The sequence below is a fragment of the Elephas maximus genome, chromosome 16, assembly GCF_024166365.1.
Source record: "Elephas maximus indicus isolate mEleMax1 chromosome 16, mEleMax1 primary haplotype, whole genome shotgun sequence".
In the NCBI taxonomy this organism is placed as follows: domain Eukaryota; kingdom Metazoa; phylum Chordata; class Mammalia; order Proboscidea; family Elephantidae; genus Elephas; species Elephas maximus.
The window spans coordinates 63,395,159-63,412,870 of NC_064834.1; the positions used below are offsets into that span (position 1 = coordinate 63,395,159).

A 17,712-nucleotide genomic window follows, 5' to 3' on the forward strand; every position below is an offset into this window, starting at 1 on the left:
TAGACTGGGGTTATGTGTTTTTGGGATGCAGACCACAGAGCCCTAGAGTGATCTTTCTCTCCAAAGAGCCCTGATCCCTTTTATTGAAGAATGGTATTAGAAACAAAGATCTGGTCACTAGATATGCTTGTCACTACTGGGGTGTTACTGTGTCTAGACCCTTTTAGCAGACAGAGTGAGGAAATACATGTGTCTATACTAACTCATGTATATACCCGTAACTATAAATATTTGTGTATGTAATCGTTTGTCGTAAGTGAAATACAGGTTCATACCAATGTCTCCATCTCTGTCACCACATGGATCGTTCCAGAATGTCTTTACTTTAACATTGACAATTCTGCAGTATGCTACACAGTGTAGCATCAGTAATTTATACCCATTTTTTTTCCCCCTAATGTCAAAAAGTTTCTGTATTAGTAGTTTTCACTCTAAGTTTTCCAGTACATAATTTCTGCTGGTACTTTTATTTTAAAATATTTCCATTGTGCAATGACAAGTACCGGGAACTGAAGTCAAGTGGGGCCTGACACTTTTACTACATTGGGAGTGTTCGAGCCTGACTAAGCACTTCAATTTTTATTGAGAAAGCAAAAAAGTATCCTACTATGCCAATACTTAATGTGTATGTCAACACTAAGCACTTCGGTTAGTATTGAGTAGGCAAGGAATTATTACACTACGCAAATACATCTCTGTCAGTACTCATCGAGCCTATATGTAAAGAAAAAAAAATGGGGGAGTTTGTTTATATACTACGTACAATAGTTAAGAGCTCAGCTTTGGAAACAGACCATGGCATAACTCTGCCATTTATTAGCTGGCTAACTCTGGGAAAATTATTTAATCTCTCTGAGTTTGTTTGTAAGTGAAAATGGGATAATAATACTACCTCCACAGGGTTATTTGGTGGATTGACTGGTATGTTAAACACATACCACCTTGTGCAATAATGGTAGCTATTAATTATGGAGTTCCAAATCCTTTGTCAAGGGAATGACATTTGGGACGGGTAAAGAGAAGCTTTCTTGGGAATTACATGTCCTTACCTACAGAAAGTTACCAAAATTTAGTGCTGGTAGGTACTTCCAAGGTCAACTAATTCAGTCCTTCCTTCCTCATGCTTTCCCTCAAACTGTTAGTTTTTAAATTCTTCTCTTCTTAAGAATATGAAGAACACTGTTGAGGGCCAAAGATTGGGTTAGTCCAGAGTTATTTATGATAGTACCATCATGAAATAGATTTTATGAGAAAATGATACACTCGTACTGCACCTTACACCCCCACCCAAGTTTAACAACTTCTTTCATAAAAGGGAAACTTGCCATATTCGAGTGGCAAGATTTTTCCCAATCCTTGTTGATGGAGTTTTCTTCTCAGTTGCTCTGTGAGTAGCAAATATGTTGCTGAATGCAAAGACTGGTTTGTTCATTCAGTAAGTGGCTATCGAGCATGTACCGTGTACAATTCTCTGTTCTGAATATGGTGGGACAAAGATGTGTCAAGAGTGGTCTCTAAAAAAAGAGAATGAAAAGTGGTTCCTGCCTTCGAGGAGCTAGAGATGATACAGAAGAGGAAAATAACAGAAACTAATTTCATTACCTCTAGGGCCACTACATCAGAGCCAAGAGCCCTAGGAATTCAGAGGAGGTGAGATCATGTCCCCAGAAGGGCAGGTGGGCTTGGACAGGCTAAACGGGGAAAGACTGTAAGACTGCAATAAATGAGTGCAGTGGACATCTGTAGCTTCGGACTGCACAGCATCTTCCATCCTACCTTCTGGCAACAGCGCCTCAACTTTCCATTGGGAACTACTTACCAGGAGAGGAGAAAGTCACAGGATGGGAGGAGCACAGTGTCAGATGCCACTAGATTAAGTAAAAATAGTAGCAAAGAGTGCCCATTAGTTTTGGCAATGGAAAGGTCATTAATATTAATGAGAGTAATTTCAGCGGAATGGTGGAAGCAGGAGCTAAATTATGGGGAGTAGGTGAGGGGATGGGAGAAGAGAGATTTGTAACAAAGGGGAAGACAGAACAAGAGAGGTTTTTCCTTTGTTTTGTTTTGTTAATGACGGAAATTGGTACATACTAGTCCTGGGGGTCCATGGCATGGACTTTCTTAATCACTGAGTGCATTAAAGAAAACAAGACGTTCCTTCTGATATGAAAAATACAGAATCTCACTCTTGGTCCATGTTGAGCTTGTCTTATTTTGTATTCTGCTCTAAAAAAACCACTGCCATCGAGTTGATTCTGACTCATAGTGACCCTATAGAACAGAATAGAACTGCCCCATAGAGTTTCCAAGGAGCGCCTGGCAGATTTGAACTGCTGACCTCTTGGTTAGCAGCCGTAACACTTAACCGCTAAGCCACCAGGGTTTCCGTATTCTGCTATGTCACAAAAAATACAGAACTAATTGTACTATAACTGGGTGGAGATGTTAGAAGGATTGAAATGTTCCAGAAGCAGATAAATTTGGGGTCATTTATTAAATTTTTTAATGTGGCTATACATAGATTTAACTTTTTCAAGGATGGGAAAATGAGCTGAATTCTAATTTCAAATGTGTGCTGTTTTTCTTAGGGAGAAATATGTAGAGAACACACAAAACACCTCGTGTGACAGCTGCTCCCTGCTGCCCCTCTCCCTCCCTTCCTCCTCCCTGCCTAGTTTGGGAGGAACAAAGGGAAGAGGTTGGGGTTAGCAAAACTTCATTATTATTTCAGTAGAATAATAATTTCTACTAAAGATCCTGCACTTAGTGTTGACCATCCTTCTAAGGGACTAGTCAGCTAGTAGGGGCCAGTTAGGTAGTAGATATTGAACCCATTTCAAGCTTCATGGCTTTTCTAGTCTGTTGTATTAGTTAGTGTTCACGAGGATCAATACAACAGAAGCCAAACTTAAACTAAATAAAGAAAAATAAATTTATTGGCTCAAGAAACAAAATCATGATAAAGTCAAGTGAAATCTGTTTCCAAGTTATCTGGAACCAGAAACACACCCTTGCTCTCAACTTGTTCCTTTCTAACTGCAGGATACATTCTCCACCACTACAAACTGGCTCTCTCCTTGGAGCTTGAACAATGGATACCAATAGATTTTAGGCTCACGTTCTCATAACTCTATCAGGAGAGAGGAAAAGACTTTACCCTTGCTCAAGAACTTTGATTAGTCGGCTTGGGTCATATGCCCACTGTCTTAGTTATCTAGTGTTGCTATAACAGAAATTTATCCTCTCAGAGATTAGTAGGCTACAGGGCCAAATTCGGGGTGTCAGTTACAGGGAAGGCTTTCTCTCTCTGGCTCTGGAAGACGGTCCTTGTCATCAATCTTCCCCTGGTCAAGGAGCTTCTCAGCACAGGAATCTTGGGTCCAAAGGACACATTCTGCTCCTGGCATTGCTTTCTTGGTGGTGCGAGGTCCCCCGTCTCTCCGCTCCCTTCTCTCTTTTGTATCTCAAAAGAGATTGGCTTTAGACAAAATCTGATCTTGTAGATTGAGTCCTGCCTCATTGACGTAACTGCTGCTAATCCCATCTCATCAACTTCACAGATACAGAATTTACAACACATAGGAAAATCACTTCAGATGACAAAATGGTAGATGGTCACACAATACTGGGCATCATGGCCTAACAAGTTGACTCACATTTTGGGGGGACACAATTCAATCCATAACACCCACACCACCTCCCAGAGCAATGTGGCCAGAGAGATTGAGCTACTAGGATTTGCTTAGTTAGGATGAGATGCCCATCCCCTGCCAAGCCACTGACCCAGACAGGCAGGGTTATCTAAGGGGGTAACACCTTCCATTGATCTGCATGGTGAATGAGGGGGATGGTTCCTCAAAAGAGGGGGCTATTGCCTGAGAAGAAAAGAGTGCTAGGCAGAAAAACTACTAATGTTCCATAAGTCTGGTTAGTACAAAACTTAGGTCAAGTCTGTGAATAGATGGACTGATTGATTTGGAATGGAATTCAGGGAAAGTTTTCCTTTTTTAATTTATTGTGCTTTAGATGAAGGTTTACAGAACAAATTGGTTTCTCATTAAACAATACACATATTGTTTTGTGACCTTGCTTGCCAACCCTAACGTGTCAACACTCTCCCCTTCTTGACCTGGGGTTCCCCATTTCCATTTGTCTAGCTTTCCTTCCCCACCTGCTTTCTTGTCCTTGCCCCTGGGCTGATGTGCCCATTTAGTGTTGTATACACGAGTGAGCTACCTGTATTATTGTTTGTTTTATGAGCCTATCTAATCTTGGGCTGAAAGGTGAACCTCAGGAGTGACCTCAGACTAAGATAAAAGTGTGTCCTGGGGCTATACTCTCAGGATTTCTCCAGTCTCTGTCAGACCTGTAAGACTGGTCTTTTTTTGTGGGTTTGAATTTTGTTCTGCCTTTTTCTTCAGCTCTGTCTGGGACTCTCTATTGTGATCCCTGTCACAGCAGTCGGTGGTGGTAGCTGGGCACCATCTAGTTATGCTGGACTCAGTCTGGTGGAGGCTGTAGTAGTGGTAGTCCATTAGTTCTTTAGACTAGTCTTTCAGGAAAAGTTTTTTGAAAATATCTACAAGGTCATGTCTCTCCTAGAAAGGAGAATCACAGTAGGGGTTATAACTTAATTGTGATCAAGGTTGAAGAAACCACACGTTTACTTTGCACTTTAGTCTAAAAGTATTTTCACTTGCGTCAGCTTATTTGAGCTAAAGATAATCCAATAGATTGTTTTATCTCCATTTTGGTAAATAGAGACTGAGTCTCAAAAAAAATTCTTTCTTGCCCAGGATCACGTATCTAGTGAGTAGGTAGTGGTTTAGGGATTATAAGATCATGCCTGGTTTTAGGAAGTGTTTTGTATGTGACTTTTAAATTATACTCTTAAATCAGTTATTTCCAATTGTTAAAGTTAGGACTTTGCAAGTTCCTCAGGCCACCATATTTTGATACGTGTCTTTTAAAGAACAAAATAATGTTTGGTTTCTCTTTAAAATACTGTAGCATCTCTTAATAATTTACGTTCTCCATGGAATAGTACCAGATAGCCTAGAATCAGTGGCTTAAAGTGATCCCTCACTCACCAGAGAATGATATTTGCCTGATACGGTAGTTCTCTAATCTGAACAGAAAGGAAAAAACTTATACGACTAAAAAGGAAAGTTTTTAAGTATTAGTTTCATTCACATCTTAGCAATTCCTTGATATTCTTGTTTGTTTCAGATGAGAAGAAACAGATGGTTGCAAATGTGGAGAAACAGCTTGAAGAAGCAAAAGAGTTGGTATGTACAGGTTTACTCATGTATTTTAACATGCAACCAGAGCCATTCAAGCTCAGAGACCTTCCTCTAGCCTGTTTTATACACTATGGAAATATAAAATATTACTGATTAGCATTTTATGATTCAGAATTCATCAGCTTTTAAATTGAGGAAAACTTAAAAAAGCTTCTAGGGATTTTACTGTTTTTAACAAAGTTGACTCATTAAATGTCTACTTCCAATTTTTATTTCTTTTTAATACTTTTCATAATAGCTATAAATAACTGGTGCTTGTTAAATGCATACTGGGTACCTGGTTTATAATATTCAATTTTTCCAAAAACCCTCTGAGACAAGCACTGTTTGTAAAGAGTGGTAAAGAACTTGAGATTTTATCCTATTTGCAAGCTAATAAGGTAGCTTGCCAGAGTTTCATGGCAAGCCGACAGAAGACACGAGACTCCTGGGTCAGAGATGAACGACTTTATTACTCACAGTAAAAGCAGTATCTAGAGTGTCAGCATGGTCCATCAGTTCCCTAGGCCCCAGTTCCCACAGGGATGATGCAGGTGGGCCTAGATGTACCTGCCTGTATGCACAGTGGAATGTGTTACAGGAGAGGAACACCGGGCCTGTGAGCAAGTCTACTTGTTGTCCCAGAGAGAGACATTATTTCATCCCTTAAGGTTGCTCCCTGCAAACACAACCCAGAGAAAAGGCCTGGGTAAAGAGCTGTCAGGGTCTTGCATTCCTGACACATCTAGCAAGATGTGTAGAAACATGAGAGGTCCATGGAGGAGTTATTCCCAGCCGTTAATACCTCCATTTTGTAGATGGGGACACTGAGACTTAGAAAGATTAACTTGTCTGAGATGCCATGCCCAGTAAGTGGTGGGGTAAGGATATGCGCCTAGGTGTGCCAGACCTAGAGCGCTAGGTCTACTTTGTCATATCAATAAATCCACAAATCGGGTGGAAAGTATTAAAAGCATTGTCTCAATTTTTTATTATTATTTTAAAAACAAGGTTATTGTAAGTATGATCCAACTTATTACTGCATTGTGGTCTTAAATGAATGTGTTGCTTTCCTAAATACTGAAGGGTACTGCTTGGGATTCCTTTAGTGCTACTTACTGATATACTGAGGAGCCCTGGTGGTGCAAACATTTAAATGCTCCACTACTAACTGAAAGGTTGGTGGTTCGAACCCACCCAGCAACTCTGAGGGAGAAAGGCCTGGCAATCTGCTTCTGTAAAGATTACAGCCAAGAAAATCCTATGGGACAGTTCTGCTCTGTCACATGGGGTCACTATTAGTCAAAACTGACTCGACTACCTAACAACAACCACTAACATACTTAGGACAATTTTCTAGAGTGTGTTTCTCTTAACAGACGTGACCTGTTAAAATAAGTTTGGGAAACTGTAACTTAAGCAGAGTTTGGGTTTTGGGGTCTTTTTTGGTTGTTTTTATACAGAATCCTCTTGGACCCTTAAGCAGGCTACAAGGCATCATAAATCTCTAAGAAGAAAGTATAGAAGGTGGTCAAACTTATTTGACTAATATTTGGTAACAGGACCATACGTGGGGAACTGCTGCTTTGGGGGTGCTTTGAGTAATAGATACAGAGCCCTGGTGGCACAGTGTTTAAAGTGCTCAGCTTCTAACCAAAAGGTTGGCGGTTTGAATCCACCAGCCACTCTGTGAGAGAAAAATGTGGCAGTCTGCTTCTGTAAAGATTACAGCCTTGGAAACCCTGTGGGGCAGTTCTGCTCTGTCCTATAGGGTCGCTATGAGCCTGAATTAACTCGATGGGAACAGGTTGGCTAAGGGATAGGTGGCAGTTATTCCCTATTGCACAGTGAACTTTTTCTTTGTGCCTTCAAGGGCTAGGGCATTGAGTGGCATCCATGCTCTATCCTCTGCCTCTGTTGCTGGTTCTTCTCTCAGTTGTCGTAATGTCTGCTGCGCTCCGTGCCCATCGCCACTTCTTATCTCTGCTAGCTGCAGTCACAGTCTCTACAGTGGTGGCTCTGGCTTCTCAGCTTCACAGCTCCCAATGTTTGCTTCTCTTTTGAAAGTTTCCTTTTCTTTCAAATGCTTTTCTCCTTAGTTTTGTTTTTGTTATAGCCAACTGCTTCTCTCATGCTTCTTTGCCTTCATGTAAAAAGACTGACCTTTTATATGGGTTTCCAAATTCTAATAAATGCTTGGCAGGTTGGCAGGCTTTCAGGTTGGCAGGCTTACCCTAAATACTAAACACCCTGAATAAATTCTTTGGATCTCTCCTTGACTTCTTATATTATTGTTGAGCTCTCAGTAGCAGCTTTTTGCTTTCAAAATCTGTGCTTTGGTTTATTTGCTGGCCTTCTTCTGGAGACACTTTGTTAACTGATGATATTGAAAAGCCAGTCTCCTGATAACCAAGGCTTTACAGTATCAAGAAGTATAATGTGTAGTTATATTCATCTTTGTAGTCATCTCTAGTTATTATGATACAAAGACTTCCACCCCAGATATGTGTCTCTGTTTGTTTAAAATGATCAGAAAGCTAATTCTGATGACATTGTTAAGAACGCTGTTCATTATACTATGTACTGCCCTTTTGATGGAGGCTCTGGGAGAAAGACTTTTATTGGAGTGTTAGGATTAGTTGTGTTTTTGCTGAACAAACTGGTCTGTGTTAATCTCTCGGACACTACATGCCTTATAATTATCATGTAATTACCTTGTAATTATCACTTTACATTGGCTCTGTAAGTGATGTGACAACATAAGATAAGTGTATATTAGCCTTATTCCTGGTTTCATTTTAAGTGCTGGTTGCTTGTTTCTTTCTTATCTACTTTTAATTTAGTTTTACGTATCCTTGTAAAACACTTTAAACAAAAATGTGTTTCACTCTTGGGTTTTCACTTACATGCACATTTGGAGTTATTTGTCTGAATTATCGTGTTCACCTTGGCTAGAACTAAGTACTGGATGAGGATTTCAGAGAAGTGCTTTAAATAACTACCTTGTTAAGTAACTGCGTGATTTATTGGTGCTTCACATTTATGTTCAGAAGTGTAAATAATTTAAATGAACCACTGCTTAAATCAAGGCTACTTTAAATTGCCTCCCCTTTTTTTATTTAATAAAATTGATGCCTGTTAATTGAAGCATAGTTGTCTGGTTTATATGTCTTTCTATTATTATCCAGGCTCTAACACTGGATAAGTAAGAGTTTTATTGACAAGCTTATAGTGTTCGTGGAAATAACTTTTTAGAATGCTTTAAAATGTAAAGTGCATGGCAACATTTTTGTGTGTGAATTTATCAGACTTGGCTTGGGCCAATTTGTTGTTGTTGTTGTTTGTTTTTAAATACATTATCATCATCAGTAATCATCACTAATGTAGTTAACATTAATCTAGTGCTTACCGAGTAAGAGAAACTATTCTAAACATACTACAGGAATTACCTCATTTAATCTTCACAGCCACCCCAGGAAAGAGTTACTATTTTTAGAAAAAAGAAAAATGAGGTACAGAGATGTTAAGAAATTTGTCCGAGATTACATGACTCATGAGCAGTGGAGTCTACCTTGTCAACACAGGAGTCTAACTAACTCCAAAGCCTATGCTCTTAACCATTATGCTAATTATGTATTGCCTCCCATTAAACTATTATGTGCTGTATCCAAAGTGTTACATAATGGCAGGTCATTAAAAAGTGCCCTTCTGGGATTTCAGTGAGCTTTGTGTAATTTAACATGATATCACTGTATCCATTTAACGTATCAACATTGTTATAAAGAGTTAGACTAGACATTGAGATCACATGTTGATCATATGTATAAGATATTCCTAATCAGAAAAGCTCTTCCCCAGTCATCTTTTGAGTGCCTTCCAACCTGAGGGGCTCATTTTCCAGCACTGTATCAGACAGTGTTCTGCTGCTATCCATAGGTTTTCACTGGCTAATGCTTTTCAGAAGTAGACTGCTGGGTCCTTCTTCCTAGTCTGTCTTAGTCTGGAAGCTCAGCTGAAACCTGTCCTCCATGGGTGACCCTGCTGGTATCTGAATACCGGTGGCATAGCTTCCAGCATCACAACATGCAAGCCCCCATAGTACAAGAAAACTGACAGACACGTGGTTGTACTTTCTCCAAGACAGAATTGTTTATTCTACTGGCAGTCCATAAAAACCCAGAACCCAGTGCTGTCGAGTATTCAATATTCTTCACCAACACCATAATTCAAATGTGTCAATTCTTCTTCAGTTTTCCTTTTTCATTGTCCAGCTTTCACATGCATATGAGACAATTGGAAATACCATGGCTTGGGTCAGGTGCACCTTAGTCTTCAAGGTGACATCTTTGCTTTTTAAGATTTTAAAGAGGTCCTTTGTAGCAGATTTGCTCAATGTAATGTGTTGTTTGATTTCTTGACTGCTGCTTCCCTGGGTATTCATTGTTGATCCAAGTAAAAGTGAAATCCTTGACAACTTCAATATTTTCTCCCATTTATCATGACGTTGCTTATTGATACAGTTGTGAGGATTTTTCTTTTCTTTATGTTGAGGTGTAATCCGTACTGAACGCCGTAGTCTTTGATCTTCACCAGTAAGCACTTTAAGTCGTCTTCACTTTCAGCAAGCAAGGTTGTGTCATCTGCATATCACAGATTGTTAATAAGTCTTCCTCCAAGCCTGATGCTGCATTCTTCTTCATATAATCCAGCTTCTTGGATTGTTGCGTATAACACGTATGTTTTTTAAAAAATTCTTGCCAAAGTAAAGACTCTGGCACTCCCTGTGTCATTCTGCAAGCTCTCATTAACTGTTAGTTGAGCTAAATAAAAATCAACCACAATAGTTCCCACGCTATTTGACCTTGGGCATTTTGCCCCCTGGGCCTGGCTTCTCAACTGTAAAATGAGTAGTTGGAATTAAGTCCTTTCAACTTTAAATTTCTGGTCCAGTAAAGAATAAGCATATGTTTCAAATCATGTTTTTTTTCTCCCCCGTTTTCAGCTGGAACAGATGGATTTGGAAGTCAGAGAGATACCACCCCAAAGTCGAGGAATGTACAGCAACAGAATGAGAAGCTATAAGCAAGAAATGGGAAAACTCGAAACGGATTTTGTGAGTCAGATTCCATCCTTTGTCATGTTTACTGGTTTTTAAACTGACTTTTCACTTATGCATTTTATTGTTTTCTCAATCAGCATTAAATGGGTAGTCTTCAGGGCTCACTCAAAAAGACAAGCAGCAGCTGTCATTGTTTAAGAATTGGAGATCTAAAACTATATTACAGAAATAGCTAATGATGGAATGTAAGGCATGTTGGATTCAGGACTCACAAACAGATCCCAATCACATATTCCTTGGAGTCTGGATAATATGTATTGGTATTTAGCATTTATTAGAATTTTGCAACCCAGCGTCTGACCACGCAGAGTTTGCAGCCTTCAAGATGCAGTGTCCATGGATGGACTTCGGGGGCCCATGAACCTCCTGAAAATATATCAGCATGTTTGGATATATGTGCCTATGTGCATTTTTTCCTGGAACAGGGTCCATAGACTTCATTAGAGTTTTCACTGGATACCTCATGCCTCCCACACAAAAGAATCACTATTTTCAGTTAATAATTTACATAATTGATCATTTATATCCATTTTCCCCATGAGAATAATTTTGGCTTTCTCTTCCAATATGTTTGACTTTCAACTCTACCTACTATGTAGCAAATTTATAAATATAAATTTAAAGATACAATGTTAAGTTGTTAGCAATTAAAAAAGTAACAGGAGTAGAAATGATACAGCTGAGGAAAGATCTGAGCTTTATGTATGAGCGACATATGTCATGTGTTGGCATGTAATTCATCTGTATTTCTGAACCTGGGGTCCAAATTCATAAGGAAAGTCAAGAATTAATCAGGATCTCCCATTTCTCCTTCTTCCTTCATTGTTCTACTTTTGGAGACTACATATTCTGGACTACAGTATACCTCTTTATTATAAGGTCAATAGCACTGGATTTAGTGGAAAATTTTCCCAGGCCCTTAAAATAGGGTGATTTTCAGTTATACATATTTATTTTACATTTTCATGGATATTATCCTGAGAAGTTGAGGTGGGTTGCATCAGCGACTTTGATGCAATTGACATCTTAAACTGTTCATTTAAAAAAAAAAAAAGAATTGGAATCCATGATAGGCCTAGATTCAGAGAATAAAAATAACTGTCCAGCTTCTGTGCTAATAAAATAAAATATAATGATTATTCTAGTTTGCTTACCTTATTTTCATGAAATCCTTTTCCAAAGACTTCTCTTGGGTTCTAGAAAAGCTGATATTAGTTTAAATATTTTCTTCTTAAACATTTTTTTTTTAGAAATTTAATTACTTCTGTGATTTATTGGAAGTCAGATAACCCAATCTTCAATCTTTCTTTGTTTCCTTAAGAGTCTAATCCTGAGTAGAGTTCATTAGTTATTTGGAGATTGTGTACTTAGATAAGTATTTCTTTCTAGAGTGCATTTTTTATTTTAAAGAAAAATGGACACAATAGCAAAAAGGTGGAAGCAACGTAAGTGCCCATCAACAGATGAATAGATAAACTATGGTAAATATACACAATGAAATACTACACAACTAACAATGATAAATCTGTGGAACATCTCACAACATAGAGGAATCGCAGGGGCCTTATGCTGAGTGAAATAAGTCAGTCACAAAAGGACAAATACTGTATGAGGCCGCTATTATAAAAACCCATGAAAAAGTTTACACACAGAAAGAATCAATAGAAGTGGGGAGGGAAAAAACACTAACTAGGCAATAGATAAGTAGTAACTCTGGTGAAGGATAAGACAGTACACAATACTGGGGAAGTCAGCACAACTTGACCGAGACAAAGTCACAGAAGCTTCGTAGACACACCCCAACTCCATGAGGGACCAAGTTACTGTGCTGAGGGTGGGGACAATGGTCTCAGAGGACATCTAGCTCAATTGGCATAACATAGTTTATAAACAAAATGTTCTATATCCTACTTGGAAGATTAGCGTCTGGGGTCTTAAAAGCTTGTGAGTGTCCATCTAAGATACATCTACTGGTCCCACCTGTCTGGATCCAGGGAGAATGAAGAAAACCAAAGACACAAGGGAAAGATTAGTCCAAAGGACTAATGGACCACAACTACCACAGCCTCCACCAAACTGAGTCCAGCACAGCTAGATGATACCACCAACAACTGTTGTGACAGGGATTACAATAGAGGGTCCCAGACAGAGCTGGAGAAAAATATAGAACAAATTTCTAACTCACAAAAAAAGACCAGACTTACTGGTCTGACAGAAACTGTAGAAACCCCAAGAGTATAGCCCCCCAGACACCCTTTTACCTCAGTAATGAAGTCACTCCTGAGGTTCACCCTTCGCCCAAAGATTAGACAGGCCCCTAAAACAAACAATAATGCACATAGTTCAACCATGTATACCAGATTATATGGACACACCAGCCCAGGGACAAGGGCAAGAAGGCAGACGGGGACAGGAAAGCTGAGCAAATGAAAATGGGGAACCCAAGGTCAAAAAGGGGAGAGTGTTAACACATCTGGGGTTGGCAACCAATGTCACAAAACAATACATATACTACTTGTTTAATGAGAAACTTAATTGTGCTCTGTAAACCTTTGCCTAAATTACAAAAAAAAAAAAAAGAAACTTTATTATCTTAAGAAAGAAAAATGGAACCAGCAAATATGAGCTAAAAATTTATTCGCTAGGATGTAATTAAAAATTCATGTATTTATATGCATGTTTGGTATCATAACTTCTACCATGTCAAGAAACATCTTTCATCACCACTATCACCTTCCATTGTATAGTGATTTACAATTTACAAAGTATTTTAACATATGTCATTTCATTTCATTGCATCAAGAATGGGCAAAGCAGATGGAAATATTATCCCCATTTTATACATGATAGAACCAAGAGGCTGTAATTCATGACAACCTTATGTATAACAGAATGAAACATTGCCCGGTCCTGTGCCGTCTTCATGGTTGTTGGTATGTTTGAGTCTGTTGTCATGGCTGTTGTGTTAATCCATCTCATTGAGAATTTCCCTCATTTTCGCCAGCCGTCTACCAAACATGATGTCCTTTTCTAGCGATTCGTCTCTCCTAATGACGTGTCCAATGTAAGCGAGCTTAAGTCTCGCCATTCTCACTTCTGGGGAGCATTCTGGTTGTATTTCATCTGAGACAGATTTGTTTGTTCTTCTGGCAGTCCATGGTATATTCAATATTCTTTATCAACACCACAATTTGAATGCATCAGGTCTTCTGTCTTCCTTTTTCACTGTCCAGCTTTTGCAAGCATACGAGGTGATTGAAAAGACCATAGATTTTATACATACACATACACACAGACAAATTATAATTTCAAGTAGTGATAAGCTCTTTAAAGAAAAATAAAGGGAGTAAATGGTTAGTGACAGTCAAGGTGGTTGTGGCCATTTTTGCTAGGATGTTCTCTGTGGCTTGAGTGAGAGGAAGAGAGGTGGATATAGTTCTAGAGGGAAACAGAAGAAAGAAAGATCTGTTAGGACCTTATAGCTTTTATTCTAAGTTGATGAGAAGCCATTGGAGGACTGAATCCAGCTTGAATTTCTGGCAGCTCCCTATCAATGTATGGCTCTCTTAAACATTTTAAATTCAACAAGTACGGGTCACTTCAGAGTTATCCTTAGTTTTTCCCTCTGCATCACATGTACATCCAATTGGTCACTGAGAATTCACAATCCTGCCACTTAAGTATCTCCTTCATTCAGCACTCCGACTGTAAACCCTCATCTTACAGTAGCCCTCTCTACCTCTAATCTTCTACCATTCTAAACCAGCCCCCACACCATTCGAGAGGTGTCTTTTTAACACCCTGATTGGAATTTGTTGTGCTCCCCCACAAAATCCTACAGAGTCCTCATTCCTGCTGAATAAAATCCATTTCTGTTCTGTTCCATTGTTCCTTCACATGTCCAGTGAATACCTAGAGTGTTCGGGGAGGGCTCTGCTCTGCCCTCTGACTGGTTAGAATTCTGTCTCCCTGTGTTGGGTGACCTCCAGAATCCCCATTGAATTCATAGCTCCCAATACCTGTTCTCTACAAGACCTTGTGGAGTCTTGTCCTCTGCATGTGCCAGTCCATTTTCAGCCAAAGACTTAAGGGGACACTTTGTATATTTCTGGAGCTCCTCCTCTGTGGGACTCCCTTCTCTCCATAACCTGCCAACTTTCAGCCACCTCAGCAGTCCCAAACCTCCTAGGCTGAGCAACACTGCTGTGCAGTTTGGGTTCCACCTTCACGTGCTGTGGTCTGGAAACTACCTTCAGGTTGAAAGCCATGTATGTTGTGGGGGTCATGTCTCTTCTCAAGGGGCTACAGTCCTAGTTGCCTATTGCCCAACTTTTGAAAACAGTTGCCTCACTAATATTGTCCATTTTTATAGTTGTTTAGTGTAGGGGCACTAGTCTTTACTTTCTCGTGACTACAAATGTTTTAATTGTAGTTTTAATATTTATTATTTAATGTTTAATTATAGTTTTATTATCTGTTTTTCCCTTAGTGAGTAGCTGTATGCATCTTAGAATAGTCTACTGTTTGCAATAACCTGTCGTGGATTTTAATTTGTAACTGACAGTATGTAACCTAGGAGCCCTGGTGGTGCAGTGGTTAAGCGCTCGGCTCCTAACTGAAGGGTCAGCAGTTCAAACCCACTAGCAGCTCAGAGGGTCACTGTGAGTTGGATTGACTTGGTAGCAGTGGGTTTGAATTTTGGTTATATATAGCCAGTTTCTACTACTTGTTTGTCAGTTTGTGGTACTGTGGTGGTTTGCGTGATGCTGGAAGGTACGCCACCACTGTTTCAAATACCAGCAGGGCCACCCGTGGTAGGTAAGTTTCATCAGAGCTTTTAGGCTAAGACTGACTAGGAAAAAGGACCTGGGGGTGTACTTCTGAAATAATTAATCAGTGAAAACCTTATGAATAGCAGCGGATCATTGTTTGATATAGTGCCGGAAGATGAGCTCCCCAGGTTGGAAGGCACTCAAAATACGACTGGGGAAAATCTGCCCCCTCAGGGTGGAGTTGACCTTCGTGATGTGGATGTATGAAGTGTGAACTAGGAAATCTGAAGTTGTCAAAAATGAAATGGAATGCATAAAGATCAATATCCTAGGCATTAGTAAGCTGAAATGCACTGGTATTGGCCATTTTGAATAGGACAATCATATGGTCTATTATGCCAGGAATGACAAATTGCAGAGGTTGAGGGAAGGCAGTGATCGTCTTTCTGTTCCAGTTTATGCTGTTGCTTTCCTGATGATTCTGTCTGCCTGCCTTTTCCCATTCTTACTGATTTTGGGGCCTCATATAGCCTCATAGTGTTAATTTTTGGCTTCTTGTAGTGTCAGAGTAAGTTAGAAGAATTACATCCGAAAGAGTTCACATCCAATCACCTTAACTTCAAATGGGGAAATCAGGGACTATTTAGAGCCAGGACCAGAACTGAGTAATATAAGTGCCCATTCTAATGTTCTTTCCATGATCCTTTGCAAATTTCCCTCTGCATGTTTCCATAAAATTTTAATAGCTTTTTTTTTTGAAAACAGGTTTTTAAAAAATTAGAATTTGTGGGTTTAAGCTTTTTTTTTTTTAATTTTTATTGTGCTTTAAGTGAAAGTTTACAAACTAAGTCAGTCTCTCATACAAAAACTTATATATACCTTGCTGTATACTCCTAGTTGCTCTCCCTCTAATGACAGCATACTTCTTCCCTCCACTCTCTCTTTTCGTTTCCATTTGGCCAGCTTCTGACCCCTCTGCCCTCTCATCTCTTCTCCAGACAGAAGCTGCCCACATAGTCTCATGTGTCTGCTTGGTCCAAGAAGCTCACTCTTCACCAGTATCATTTTCTATCCCATAGTCAGTCCAATCCCTGTCTGAAGAACTGGCTTTGGGAATGGTTCCTGTCTTGGGCTAACAGAAGGTCTGGGGACCATGACCTCTGGGGTCCTTCTAGTCTCAGCCAGACTGTTAAGTCTGGTCTTTTTACAAGTATTTGGAGTCTGCATCCCACTACTCTCCTGCTCCCTTAGGGGTTCTCTGTTTAAGCTTTACTTTTTAATTTCTTCCTACACTATCAGCATGAGGTTAGGTAGGGTGTGGTCATGTCAGGATGCTCTAGGAAAATGAACCAGGCAAAAGGGGAAAAAACATAATTAAGAATTTTTTTTTTAAGATTATGGTTTGCTTCTTAAGAAAATAAAATCAATGAAGCAAACAAAAAACCCTAAAATTGTACAAAGAAAAATATTCTAAACTTGTTTTGGCTAAGTCTCAGTAAGTAGAAAAAGGAAGGAACAAGTAAGTGATTTACCAAGGTAAGGTTCCAAAGGTTATGAGGACATGATGTGTCGAGTGCGGTTTACATCTGATATTGTACTGTGATGGTAGCACCATCTTGTGGTTGAATTATATCATTGCATATTTTCTTTTTTCTTAGCAACAATGCTGAACTTCCTTTAAGATAGACACACACATACAGATGAATTTTGAGTGGGGGATTAGATAGATTGTCATGACAGTTAGAGATAGAGGTTTTTAGCCCCAGTCTCAAGTTCACTTCTCTCCCAGGTCAGTGGTGCCCGAATGCTGTGATTTTCCTGTTTGGCAGTCTACGTGATGTGATTATTCGCTCCCAGTGCAGAGCTGTCTACATCAGAGAATTGGCACTTCTATTGACAGTCTCAGCAGTGAGGCTGAATGGTCCTAGAAATGCAACTACCTGCAGACTAGCAGAGTTGGTCCCTTAGGTCAGGGTTCAAAGGATGTTGTGGAACAACTTGAAGCTTTTACTGCTACTACCTGTACTAACTCTTTTAACAGGCGAAGGGACAACTTGAGTACCTGAGTTTACGAGTGAAGCCTACATAGTACCCATATTCTACTTTTTCAAAGTCTGAGATAGACTAAAGAAGTGAAATGAAAAAGATGCACCCTTTCAACTTTGATTTCTTGAAAGATCAAGAACTTGATGCTTCTGTTTACATTTTATCTTTTCTGTTTTTATGACTTCCTGGAATATTTTACTTCTATTTCTGTGGAAGCTGTAGACAAATGACGAACCCACGTTTTACAGGTTTGGATCTTCTTGATGTTTAATATGTTGTAATTATATCCTTGTTGCAGGGAGGTAAGTGCATTCTAAAAAGAAATGAGAAAGCCAGACTGGACAGAACCATCCCAGAAAAGATAATTTCCGCCACTATAAGCACTTAATAAGTGTGCCTTTTTTTTTTTTTAATTACATTTGTTGTTTGATTCTGGATAAAAATAATACCTGTACATTATAGAATATTCAGAAAATACAGAGGAGTAGAAAGA

General features: G+C 39.3%; 1 protein-coding gene across 16 annotated transcripts in view; it reads left to right on the top strand.

Annotated features, from left to right (window-relative positions):
* VTI1A (vesicle transport through interaction with t-SNAREs 1A) overlaps nt 1–17,712 on the top strand; it is a 378,820-nt gene that overhangs the window by 5,737 nt on the left and 355,371 nt on the right. For all 16 annotated transcript variants that reach the window (XR_007513468.1, XM_049855513.1, XM_049855521.1 and 13 more), the window contains exons 2-3: nt 5,230–5,288; nt 10,285–10,395. Coding sequence is in view for 15 of the 16 variants with exons in the window: in XM_049855513.1 (XP_049711470.1) it covers nt 5,230–5,288; nt 10,285–10,395 (170 nt within the window). In the remaining variant the exon portion in view is untranslated. The remainder of the gene's footprint in view (nt 1–5,229; nt 5,289–10,284; nt 10,396–17,712) is intronic.